At 41.2% G+C, this 12,977-nt stretch overlaps 1 protein-coding gene across 2 annotated transcripts; it reads right to left on the minus strand.

The window, feature by feature from the left end:
* Positions 1–1,101: 1,101 nt before the first annotated feature.
* Positions 1,102–9,680, minus strand: efhd2 (EF-hand domain family, member D2). 2 transcript variants are annotated; one of them, XM_063884815.1, is made up of 5 exons: positions 9,584–9,680; positions 9,128–9,422; positions 4,141–4,288; positions 3,923–4,057; positions 1,102–3,388 (listed from the first exon to the last, which is right to left on the minus strand). In XM_063884815.1, the coding sequence occupies exons 2-5, from the start codon at positions 9,412–9,414 to the stop codon at positions 3,257–3,259; spliced, it is 702 nt and encodes a 233-aa protein (XP_063740885.1). In that variant the 5' UTR covers positions 9,415–9,422; positions 9,584–9,680; the 3' UTR covers positions 1,102–3,256. The 2 variants fall into 2 exon arrangements, with proteins under 2 accessions (XP_063740885.1, XP_063740876.1); XM_063884806.1 differs by having other exon boundaries at positions 9,128–9,669.
* Between the last annotated feature and the right edge of the window lie 3,297 nt (positions 9,681–12,977).

Consider the following 12,977-nt stretch of genomic DNA (forward strand, 5'->3'; position numbering starts at 1 on the left):
TGAACTGGAACAAAAGCAAGGGCACATTCTTCTTCCTGACCCTAAACCTAGGTAGGTAGGAAAGAAGAGAACATGTCTTTGAAACACCTACACTGTTACGGATTTAGCAACAGGTTGAACCCATATGCAGTAGAAAGAGGAAGACAGGTTTAAATAACAACAGGTGAGCTTTAATAAACAAAAGCTGTAAAACTTCAAAAACACAGAGGGACAGGCAGGCAGGGTGATCAACATCTAAGTATAAGAAAACAGCAAAACAAACCCGGATGACACAGGTAGAAAAATCAGGGGGGTGAAATCCAGAAAGAGACAGGAAAGCAGGAACTACGATTGACAGGACCACACTGGGAAACAAAGACGAACTGACAGAGAACAAGAGGGAAGACAACACTAAATTAAGATTAAGATGGACCTTTATTGATCCAGTTTTCCACTCTGTTTTTTTTATACATGCACAGTTGTAAAGTTATATACAACATACAGTTATATGGACACACGCACATGCATTGAGAGGATCCAGAGTGGAGATGCAGCCAGTCTTGCCGGCACCAGGGAGTAGTTGGGGGTTCAGTGCCTTGCCCAAGGGAACCTCGGTAGTGGCCTTGTCCCCACTCCGTATTCCTTCAGTCCCCACTTCTCACGATATACTGTCTGAACTCTTCATTAGTCATAGCAACTATGACGTTTATGTTAATGTGAAGGAAGCAGGACAAATGTTAAAACATTACCATACTAGAAAGCTTGGTAAATAAATAAACAAGATACATAGGTAAAGTCATGCAATGATAAGTATAAAACCACAAATGAATTCAATAACAACTAACTATACGTCACCAAACTTGAATAAATAATTAAAACATGCACATTTCGGGATTTTGGCAAAGAAAAGTGAAGTTCACACTGCTAATCCGACACATATACGGGTAAGAGCTCTGGAGATATAGCAGTGTTTTCAGTGCCGGGCCAAGCCTTTAGGGGGCCCTAAGCAGAATTTGATTTCCCCCATGATGTTCTCTTTCTGTTCCGCTGTCAGCTGAAACAGAGGGATGACACACGCTAGACATTTTATTGAGACAGATGCATGTTATCAGACAATCAAAATGAAGGTGCAATACAGTTTTTTATTATCTGATCAGCATACAAGACGTACTAATGTACATTGTACAAAAAAGTAAGGAAAAACTTAATACACATCTAACCGTACCCTGATGTTACAGTTTTTGTCCGCAGCAGAATTACAGCAGAAAAACTCATCCAGGCCCCTGATGGACTCCAGAATGATCATAAGAGTAGTGTGAGGGAATGCTGTACCAACAACACATCGACCGGACCATGGCCAAAACATAACCGTATTACAGTTAATATTCATTTCATTCACATTTCTGCTTCATAGAGTGAAACTGCACCGGACAGGGCCTATGACTTTCGTCAATCCTTTGGCACTTCTCTGGTAACCATCAGGACATGGAGGAATGATGCTGGAGAAGAATCCCCACCACTTTATATTACAGTGTTGGCATAATCCTGGGCATAACTACATGAGAAGTCACAGCCATAAAAGATTATTTGGAATATTTAGGAAATATGGGTAAAACACTGAAACATGATGTTGTTCTTCCTTCTTCACATGGTCAGAAGAGCCACCTAGTGGTCACACTGTGTGTCTGTCCCGGTCTGTTTATTGAGTTTTCAAATGAAATCTTTGTTCCCTAGCACTTAATAAACAGTGATGGCATAGTCCTCGACATGATGACTACTCAGGGTGACAGAACAATGAAAAACTTGTTTACATCCTTTTGTTGAACTTGGGATGTAGTTATTATGCTTCCCATTAATTCTGAGTCTAATTGGACTGATGGAGGTGCTGTAATAGACAGTCAACTAATTAAAAACTTTGGAAAGCGTCCGCACTCGGTCGGATTGCCAACAGGGATAAAAATGTATGTTACAGATGAGCAAGATCAAATTAAAAACACGATCGCTGTCACTGACAAAGTCTTTGCAAAGGACGAGCGTTAGCAGGAAAATGACAGGAACTAACATTTAGAATAAATGCATTTCAAGTTTTGTTAAGCTCCCATTAAGGAGGGCAGCATGGCAGGACATGGAATGGACAGTTATTGAACTGCTGCGTTCATTATAATTAGCGATTTCTCAAGGCTGGTTTCAATTAAAAAAAAACAGAGATATGATGATCTTAAAAAAAAGAAATAACTTTTCGTTTTGACTGATCTGATTCTCATGGATCTGATTCTCATGGATCTGATTCTCATTGATCTGATGGCTCATGAGGTTTGCATAAACTCTCAATAAGAAAGCTCCAGGTCTCAGCAGGTGATTGAAATGTTAACAGTAGAGGAATACTGACTGAATGTAGACAGGAAAAACACTTATTTTTAAACTCAAAGTTACAGAGAGCCCATGCAAAACAAGTTGCTGAAGAACGGCACACCACAACCAGCCTAAACAACATACAAAATACTAAATACCCACCAAACCCCATAATAGAAAAATACAGAGCAGACAGTCAAAATGTGCAGCTCAGTTATTGATTTAACATCGAACACTATCTGAAGGGTGTGTGACAGCTGCATTGCAGGTGTCACTGTGGAATGAGTAAAATAGAAAAGTAGTCCAACAAGCTCATATACAAATACATACACACACATGTAGCCAGGGCAGCGGAACAGAGGCATTCATCACTAATCTACACACACTCAGAACTAGACACTGGGTCATCACATTGTCGCTTTGTTGGTGGTGAGTGTGTGTGTGTTTTATGTTGGGAAGGCCAATTGGATTATTAAATCCATGAGAGAAGGTTTATTGTTTACTATGAGGCAGGATTATATTAAAAAGCTATCCAGTTTACAATCATTCCGACCATTTTTACTGGAGCCCTGTGTGACTTGACTAAAAGGTGCACAGTGGAGGAAGACGGGTATTTTAAAAATCATCCAATCATTAAGCAGAGCACAGACTCCTCTCATGGCAGTCCTGCTATGTTCGCACTAAACATTTATTCTCCATGTTTGAGAAAGTGACTGAGAGATGGAGCTAAATAAATATACAATTATATCAATCAGTTGTTATTTTTCTTCAGATTTTCAGAACGTACCCAGGTCCTGGTATGGTAGACTAGTGACCAATGTCTGTGAGTCAGCAGGACTCTGGAGCAGCACTGTCTGACACACATGGAGCATTCAAACACACGACAGACTGACAGCATGAGGCACACAGAGCGACTGGTCCTGGATCACTTGAAGGCTGACTGCAGGTCCTTGAAGGCAGCACGTCTCACTTTCTGCTCCTCCAGCTGCTTCTTCTTCTCCTCCTGCTCCTGACGGATCTCCGCCTCAAACCGGTTCGACTCACTGATGGCCTGGACCTGTGCAACAGCAAACACAGAAGTCAGTGGGTGGAGGGGGGATATTGGGTCATATTAAGGGGGGAAAACACCTGATGGACAGCAGGTACAGCACACTGCATGAAAGAGGAGTAGTGTGCAGGTTCGGAGAAACGCATTTTATTTAATAGGCAATGGCTTCACCTTGAGAAAAGAGTTTAAATGAGAAGTGTTAACAGCAGCAGCAGATCAGTGAGAGAGCAGAGGACAGAGACCAGCACACAGGAGGAGTCCGGGGGATCAGATCAGCCACTTCATTGCAGACACAGACGCTCAACAATGGCAAATTACTTGCAGTAACTAAATCATATTTTTTGTACCAATTAATCAGAATCAGAATACCTTTAATCGTCCCACAGAGTGGACATTTTCATTTGTACAGCAGAAAGAGCAAAAGACAGCTTAATATTACACCCAAGATACTAAAATATATATATATATATATACACAAGGGAAATTGGACAAAAAACAGGGCACACCTGATTTGAAAATCACTGGTATAAGCAGTCCTCTTACCTTGGCTTCAAAGAAGGTCTTGGCTCCTTTCACCCCCTCTGTGGAGACGTCGATCTCAGAGAGGCGAGCGAGGACACAGAGCCCGCTGTCCTCCGCCAGCTCTCCTGCTGCTGCCTTCCGGAAGATGAGGAGGAACTGAGGAGGAGGAACAGAGAAATGTTTAGACAGGAGGAACATCAAATCCTCTGACTGATTCTCATCTGGACTTCTTGCTTCACCTCTCTGAAGCTGAGCTTGTTGTCCAGGTCCTCGTCCACTTCCTTGATCATGTTTTTCAGGCCCAGGTGAGTCTGTGGAGCTCCCAGCTTCTCCATCATCAGCTTCAGCTCCATCAGGTCGATGTAGTTGTCTTTCCCAGCATCAAACCTACACAGGAGTAGGCAGAAGATGGGTCTGATACAGCTCTTCTACAAAGCTGAACTAAAACTCACACCTTACGCCTATGTGTACAAGCTGTGCCACCAAGCATTGCATACTATATATACGTTCGATTTCTACATGTGTGAGGGGCCTGTTTAAGATATGCAGCCTATTATAAATTGGAAATTGGATACCATTATCTGTTCCTACTACACTAGAGTCCAGTACAGTGGGTTGAGTCATTTCACCCCAGGGGGCGGGAAAGGGATGTCAATGTAACGTTGTGCAATATTTTTTTGTGATAATAGGCAACCAATTTAATAGGCAACTGTTTTGCAAAAGTTTTATAGTCAAGTAAGCTAACATTAGCAATGATATTAAATATGACATATTTCCCAAGTTATAAATGTTAGGACTCCTCAGTTCTAACGCTCTAAGAAAACCACCCAACAAAGATGCATTGTGCCGAATCTGAATCATACAGTGGACCATACGTGACAGCCATATTATAACACTATTTGCCTGACATTTTTTGGATAAAAAATTTGAAAAAAAAAAAAAGAAAGACATTTCCAGCACAATCTGCCAATCCACAATCTGTGTGTGTGTACAGTGAGTGGAAACTCAGTGTATGTATTTGTCTTGGAATAAATGCAAAGTCAAACCCAGTTGCATGGTCTTGCTGCCCCCTGCTGGTTGTAATGCAGGCTGTCCCAAAGTTAGGAACTCTGGGGAAGGGGGGGGGCTCATCTTTAATATGGACCAGCTATTCTCTTTTAGTGATAAGCAGCTCCTCTGAGTTTCTTACTGTTTGACTGATATAACATTCTTATCGTGGGTCAATGTTTGAGCGGCTACTTATTACCATCCTTAGAAAGGAAGCGGTGCATTTAAACCCCCGGACAGGCCTGTTCATGACAGGAATCTGAAGAATCTGCATTGCACAGAAACAGTCAAAAGTCACACAGACGCAAAAGCAAAACCGGTGCTGTGAGGGAAGCTCTTCAGCTAGAAGGAAATGCTGATGCCAAAGGAAATGGCAGAATGAACAGAAAGCTCTTTGTTGCACAACAAAGATGATCGAGAAAAATGACTTCCTTTTCTTATTCATTCTTTCAGGCAAGTGTGATCCACTCTGTCAGGAACTCGCAGGTTTGTAACTTCATTTAGTGTTAGCAGAGTACATCAAGCACCCACCCACACTCACTGACAGCTTCATGTTGAACACTAGCTGAAACTTAATTCAATTTAGCTGCTTGAGTTGTGGGCCTTAATCCAAATGTTATTTCCAATTAATACTGTCGCTTCCAATTATTATGAAAACCATATCATTGAGATAACAATATCATGGAGCTGCCGTCTGTTTGGCAATGACACCATCTTTTTGTGTCTCTCTATAAATCCTTTTCTTTCAGCAGTGTCTTCTGCTTGGCCGCTCAGTGTGGGAGGATCTTGTAGAATAGTATAAAACAGGAAAAAGTGTCCTTATTGTCATCCTACCAGTAAATACAACATAATTATGGTGTTATAGGACCTCTCCCCGGCACTGGGATTTGCTGTGCCTTGCTAGAGATGGTAACCATTAAGAAACAAACATAAAGGTATAATAATGAATAATTCAGAAATAATGCTGGATGTGGTTTGGAACATAATATGGCGTTTAATCACGGCAGCGTTTAGCTGAGTTTCCCCCGGTAGAAAGCTCTCCTCAGAGGAGAGATCATGACGCTCTAAAGGGGCGTGGCCAGCAGCAGCTCCAAAGGGGCGTGGCCAGCAGCAGTTCCAAAGGGGCGTTGCCAGCAGCAGCTCCAAAGGGGCGTGGCCAGCAGCAGCTGGTTCATTTAAAGCTACAGTAACAGAATCAGCACTTCAGGAACAGGGCTGAAATAGAGGGGGATGAGGCATGCTACAATGGGGGATCTGTTTGGTATTTTGAGCAAAACACTTCACAGACAGGTTTTGTAGAGATATGGCCCAACAATATTTTGCTGAAATATAGCATAATAGGAGAACTTTAAATTATACATATTTGTGACATCAGAACAACAAGACTTCAATCACTATCAGTCATTCATCCTGTCACCCTCCCACTGCTGCTGCTGCTGCTGTAGGGGGGATATGTGAAAAATTAACCCAAGGGTACAGCTTTGTACAATTCACTATTAGCAGAGCTAGCGTGCTGTGCAAAACAGAGCTGCAGGAAAGACACAGCAGAAATGGATAAGCTTGTTTAAAAGGTATACTGATAAAAAAAATACGCTTTTCCACTCGCACAGGTGTCATTGCAGTTACAATAATGACTGTGGTTATCTTCATTTAACCTGTATTGATGCACTGACTCCATCACTATTGTGCGGTTTGCTGAAGGTGTGTGTGTGTGTGTGTGTGTGTGTGTGTGTGTGTGTGTGTGTGTGTGTGTGTGTGTGTGTGTGTGTGTGTGTGTGTAGTGGCTCAGCCCCGAGAGAAGAGATGCTGCAGTGTGATCATTCATTACAGCAAACATCAAAGACACAGATAAAGACCTGGTTACATAGGTACTTATCAAGATTGTCTGAAGTAAATAAGCTCAAATAAAACTTCATTTGAACCCCAACAGAACCAGGGCCAAAGCTGTGAACCCGGGGGGTCCAAACTGTGGCCTGTGGTCCATTTTAATTCGCCCTCAGCTAATTCTAAAAGTACAATGGAATATGACCCACACCTGAAACTCATGCTTGACTTATAATGTTCTTCCTATAATAATATAAACATACATTACACAGTTTTCATGAGGTAAGAAGCCCACTGTTCAAATACATTCAGTCATTTAAAGTCGAAAACATTTTCTAACATATCTTCGTTGATATATAAAGCACAGTAACTTATTTGCAAAGATTGAAATATACCCTTCCTATTTCCCTTTATTATAAGAAACACTTTTTGTAACTCAATTAATGAATCCCTACAGAGAGCTGTGACGTAGGCTGTTTCTTAAAGCATATTTAAGTATCCAGCGTCATTTACCTACATTTGATTGATTTCACTTACTTATAACTTAACTTATGAGGCCATATACCTCACCTCTAGTGAGGGGTCCAGCCCTTTGCATGTTCTTCTGTATTTGGCCCTCAGTGAAAAGAGTTTGGAACACTATTGTTGGTATAACACATTAATACATTCTCTCACTTTCTCTATTGGGAAAACTTAGGGTCTTTCTAGCTTAAAGGTCTCCTATTGTGCAAAATGCACTTTTTTTGATGTCTTTCATACATACATATGTGTCCCCGGTGTGTAAGGAGACTCACAAAGTGTCAGAAAATACAACCCTCTCTCTTTTCTTCCTTACTCACATCTCTACAAACGGGGGTACAAACGAGCTGATCCAGATTTGCTGCCGATATGGCATCATATCGGAAATGTGGGCTGGCTTTACATTGAACTCCTGGCAACGTCCCACCCACGTGAAACGTCTCAACCTATCGTCCGCAATATGCAGTCGCGAGCTGAGTCAACACCTCTGTGTGTGTCTGTGTGTGTGTGTGTGTCTGTGTGTCTGTGTGTTCAGCAGGATGTCCGCAGGAGGGAGTTAGAGTTGTTGTATATATAATACATATAATGTCACTGTTCTAGTGGTAAACACTGAGAAGTGTTTCAGAAATAATGCTGGATGAGGCATGTTTTTTAAATATATTTGAGACCTATAATATATGTCATAAAAGAGCATAATGGGAGACCTTTAAGAGAGATGGAGAACCTGAGAACCATGCACTTCTCAGAAACCCAGCATAGGAGATTGACAGACCCTCAGAGGACGTGAGGGACAGCTGCTGTTGAGACAAGAGATTTCTCTGCAGCTGAAGCACTGTGTAAGCAGACAAGCAGCCCCACACTTTCCTGTTAATTTATTTAGCAATGCATCGCATTTAAGGTTGACTTTATATGTCATTACTCCTGTGATATTTATATATGGTATGTTTTCTGATATGGTGCAGCCCTAACACATAGGCCTACATTAGATGGTAGAACCACATGGAAGTGAAAGTTGCTCTTTATACTTAAATATGGAAGTGCAACAGAAATATTTTTTGTCCACTTAACAACAATACAAAAAACGTGATAAACAATCATATCCTCATTATTAATCGAAAATTATCCTGTTATGGTTTTGACTAAAATCCTGCAGGATAAGTGTATTCAGTGACAAAATGTGTAGCTGCCTTTTATGCCTGTTTATTTTGTAATATTCTAAGATGTATATGAATGTAACTATTAAAAAGACTAAACATCGGGAGATTACATCTGAATGATGAGTGCCCCCCCACACCACCCCCATTCCCGTGTTATCTGATTTCCTTATCACTGACTGTCCCCACCCTGCAACCACTGAGGCTGTCCATCTATGACTAGGCTAGCCTGCTTTCTATTCGGACACACACACATTGAGCTGCAGCCCTCAGTACTGATTATTTTCTTTAATGATTAAACTATGTTTGAGTTCACTGATCAAGCTCTCCTCCCATCAAGTACAACGCCCCTGTGATCAGCAGTTCTGACTTCCTGCTGCTGCCTTTAAGCCTTTCTTTAAACATTAACAACACTATCCCTCTAACACTTAGCCCCTCTTACAATTAACATTCAAGATGTGTGTTATTTGGCAGGCTCCACCTGTTCTGTACGGTAGTAAAACACTGAAATGATGGGGTATCAGGAAGTGTCCTGCCTGAGCAACGTGCCCGCTCCACTTCCTTATAAGAGCAATCTGTACATCGCTCTTCTATCAGGCTCAAAGGGCAGCCAGCGCCAGGAGGCATGTTTCAGATCTATACATGTTTCTGGAAGTGCTGCAGCAGGCTTTTACACACTCACGTTTTGAACATCTTCTCCATGTCCTTGATCTGGCCCCGGGAGAACTCTTTGAACTCGGTGTAGGGGTTGAACACTTTCATGCTGGGCTGCCGGTGCTCCCCCTGCCCGTCGTTCAGCTCCTCTCTCCGCTGCAGCTTCGCGCCCAGCTCCGAGTCTGCGTTGGCTGTACTCGGTTTGTCTTCCGAGCCATCCTGGTTCCCGAGGAGGTCCACAGCAACAGGCTCCTCGGCTCCTTCTTCTATTTGGAGCCGGCGGCTGAGCTTGGACGACAGCTCGTCTGTGGCCATGTTTCAGACTGAGTGTGATAATGAGGGAACGTTATCTAGCTGACTGACCGTACACTAACGTTAAAGGAGAACGCTGACTTATAAACAACCTTATGTTCGGTTGCCTCCCCCTACACTGTGGACGGATATATGTGACAAGAGGCAAAGCAAAATGCACAAAGATTCTTACTTTTCTAGCTGTTTTTATTCCCAGGGCTCGAGCTCCAAGTTCAGACAGATGCCTTCACTTCAGGATGTTGTGTTGGGCTCATTAGCTACGTAGCATTCTGAGTCCTGTCACGCTGTCGGCCCGGCTTTTAAAGAGGCAGTACACAGGAGGACGCGGTGCGTTCCCCATAAAGGAGTCTCCCCCATACCGCCTAGGATTTACCCTAATATAACCCGAACCCACCCTCAGAGGTGGGAAGTCCTTAAGTTCATTTACTCAACTAATGTACTTAAGTATAATTTTGAGGTACTATACTTGAGTATTTCATCTACTAGTGCTACTTTCTACTTGTACTCCACTACATTGAATAATCAGCTTCAGCTACTACTCTAAAAATACAACTAGTGAACTAACTCTTAAGGTCACAAAATAGTCAAATTATTTAAATACTTTACAAAAAGTCCATCAGAACTTTGTTTGTACACTACAGTAAAATGCTTCTTGATGACAATATTATCTGGAAATGTCACATATATAAATGTAATAATAAACACACTAATATACACATTTTCTGCACAAACAATGAATACATTTACTTAATTTTAAAGTACATTCTGCTGATAATACTTTTTTTAAAGTAAGATTTTAAATGCAGGACTTTTACTTGTAATTAAGTAGGCTACTTTGAAAATAATGTGCTGGTACTTTTACGTAAAGCATCTGAATACTTCTTCAACCTCTGCCACCCTAACTACAACCTTCCAAGTGGACAGATGATGACTTTTCTTTCAGTTGGTGCAGGATGATATTGTTTTATTGATCGATGACTGGGTTGGATCCACTCCAGTTTCTGTAATGCATGGATATACATTTTGTTGTATAAGCCTGTGTGGATGGATAAAGCATGTTTTACAGAAAGGCCAATGGAAATGATAACACTAACCCATATAAGACACTTAAGATAAAGACATTCTAATATTATAAAACTAAAATGATTTCAAATGAAAGCTATAATAATAATAATAATAATAATAATAATAATAATAATAATAATAATAATAATAAATGTGTTTCACGTGTTTTAAGGTTACATACCAGACTGACTTCTTTCAGCACAATACAAAATGTACTTGCTCATCATTCATTTCAAAATGCATCAATCAATCTTTCTGATTTAACAATGTCACTCTTCTTCTCCCTGTGCAAGAAAGCGGCTCGATACGGGAATCAGAAGAGCCTACAGGAACAGCAACCATGGAACGATCGGTAATGTAGATGCTCTACCGGTGGACACGTTTCAAATATTGCATAGCGTCATATCACCGAGCCCCAGTCAGGAGGAGAAATATAGGAATCGTTAAATTCTTTAAATGAATTAAACTTTTTCAGGACCCTAGGGTGGTCCGAAACACAAGTAAAAATAAATTCAGACATGGTTTACCCTTTGCTCCGTTTGACAGGAAGTGGGTGTAACTCCAATCAGTAGCGGTGCGTGGCCAATTTTACAGAGGAGGCCAGAGAGATCGTAAGCTACTGAATGACGTCATACCCATGTCAACAATGTGACTAAAAGTAGCATAAATAAATCAGGACAAATGATTGCAGCTGCTGCTATTTATTGACACCATATCGCAACAAGCTTAAACAAACACAACACAACACAACACAAAACCTTACACCCATATTTGTAATCTCAATAATACACTGAACTGTAGCCTACAGGTGGCCTCACATTCTAAAAGTCTCTGACGGGTTCACACCGCTGTCCGCAGGATGCTAAAGTGAAAGCCTCGGCTGTCACACTGCGTAAAGAAATAAAGTAAGCTTACTCACTATTTGTAGAGAAATGCCATTCTCCTATCCTTAATGGTGGCGAAATGATCTGTGACCCGGTCATACAGATCCCCATGCTGGAGCGGTCAAACAAGAGGCATGGCCAGCAGAAAAGACAATTTAGCATTACACTCCCTGTTAGCCAGTCCGTTCTCGTATAGTTCCCTTCACAAAACGTCCGGGTATTTCCTTTAGCTCTTCCCTGAGTAAGGTCGAGATTCGGAGTGGACCTACCCTTCTGTTTTATTTTTAACTGAATTTCAAACGGTAGTTTAGTGAAATCGTTTCTCAGAAAAAACTCTGGGTCTCCGTCGCCATCCATTCTTACTTTCTAACCTTCCTTCACGGTCAGCAACAGCATGGTTGTGTGTGGTTACGTACTTACGTATTAGTGTAGGAGGCACGTACAAGCTAGCCTCCTCATTTTTTAAATTTTTACAGTTTGATTGACCTTGATGAGCGTTCGGTGACAAGCCGAGCTTCAATCTGATTGGCTAAAACCCTTAGTAGTAGTGGAGGCCAAGTTAAACGGGCCTCCTTAGATGGCAGTATTTCACCTATAGGGGCGCTGTTTTGCTCGCTCAAAGAAAAACATGACATCAGGGAATTAAACACGGCATATTTGGAACCTAAAATGTGCGTCATGAATCCCAACTCATGGATATTTTTTTATCGAATATAAATGAGGAGGCCACGCCTCCCTTGGCCTCCGGGAGAAAACGCCACTGACTCCAATGTACATTGTTCATTTGCCCAAAATGTTACAGATTGGGATCAGCCCCAGACAACTAAGTGTGTTTTTGACCCATAGTCATAGCGCCACCAACTGGCAACATATAGTTGCTGTAAATTGACAATAACTAACTGTACTTCAAAAAGAAATAAGTGATTTCAACTTTGGTCAGTACCATCTAAAGACCTTAACAATGAAAAGCAATATAAATTGGGTTCAGTCCTGCAGAACTCTAACAATAACACAATAAATCACAGCGTCAACAACTGGCAACAGATGGTCAGCCTTTTTATTTACAGGATAATGACATAATATAGAGCATTTTGATGTTTGTTAAGCATGTGTTCTCTAGCGCTACATAACCTAGTGGACAGAGGAAAGGGGTCAATCTTTCAATACGCATTTCCAGTGCAACACAGTGCATGCAAGAAATAATATTTCGTCTTGAGCCTTGTCTCCAGTGCACATAGCAATACACTGCAGCGTCAGCCAAAGTCCTAGCAGTCCCTCGGACCCACCGGAATCTGTGACAAGCTGTTCATTTATTTTTTGTTAACAACTTTTCATTGTTATGTTTGATTAATTCATGTTAACGGAAAATAGCATGTATGCACATACAGATATCATTTTAAATTAAACTTAAATAAATTCATGGTATACTGTGCATGTACATACACCTGGTAATTTGCAAATAATATATACATTAACTTAGATTGGCATTACATGCACAAGCAGATACAGACATACACCTGCACATACATATACAAAACTTAATCCTATATACTTATAAACATGCATGCACACATACTTACATATGCACTCACGCACGAACCTACGCATGCACAAAAG

This window comes from Eleginops maclovinus, chromosome 1 (genome assembly GCF_036324505.1).
Source record: "Eleginops maclovinus isolate JMC-PN-2008 ecotype Puerto Natales chromosome 1, JC_Emac_rtc_rv5, whole genome shotgun sequence".
Lineage (NCBI taxonomy): Eukaryota > Metazoa > Chordata > Actinopteri > Perciformes > Eleginopidae > Eleginops > Eleginops maclovinus.

Bases quoted from the DNA above. Each gene is read 5' to 3' on its own strand.
- efhd2 (XM_063884815.1), bottom strand. From the start codon at position 9,414: ATGGCCACAGACGAGCTGTCGTCCAAGCTCAGCCGCCGGCTCCAAATA. The intron at 4,289-9,127 runs GTGAGTGTGTAA...ACTCCTGTGTAG, and splicing joins ATGGAGAAGATGTTCAAAAC to GTTTGATGCTGGGAAAGACA. The intron at 4,058-4,140 runs GTGAAGCAAGAA...CCTCCTCCTCAG, and splicing joins ACAAGCTCAGCTTCAGAGAG to TTCCTCCTCATCTTCCGGAA.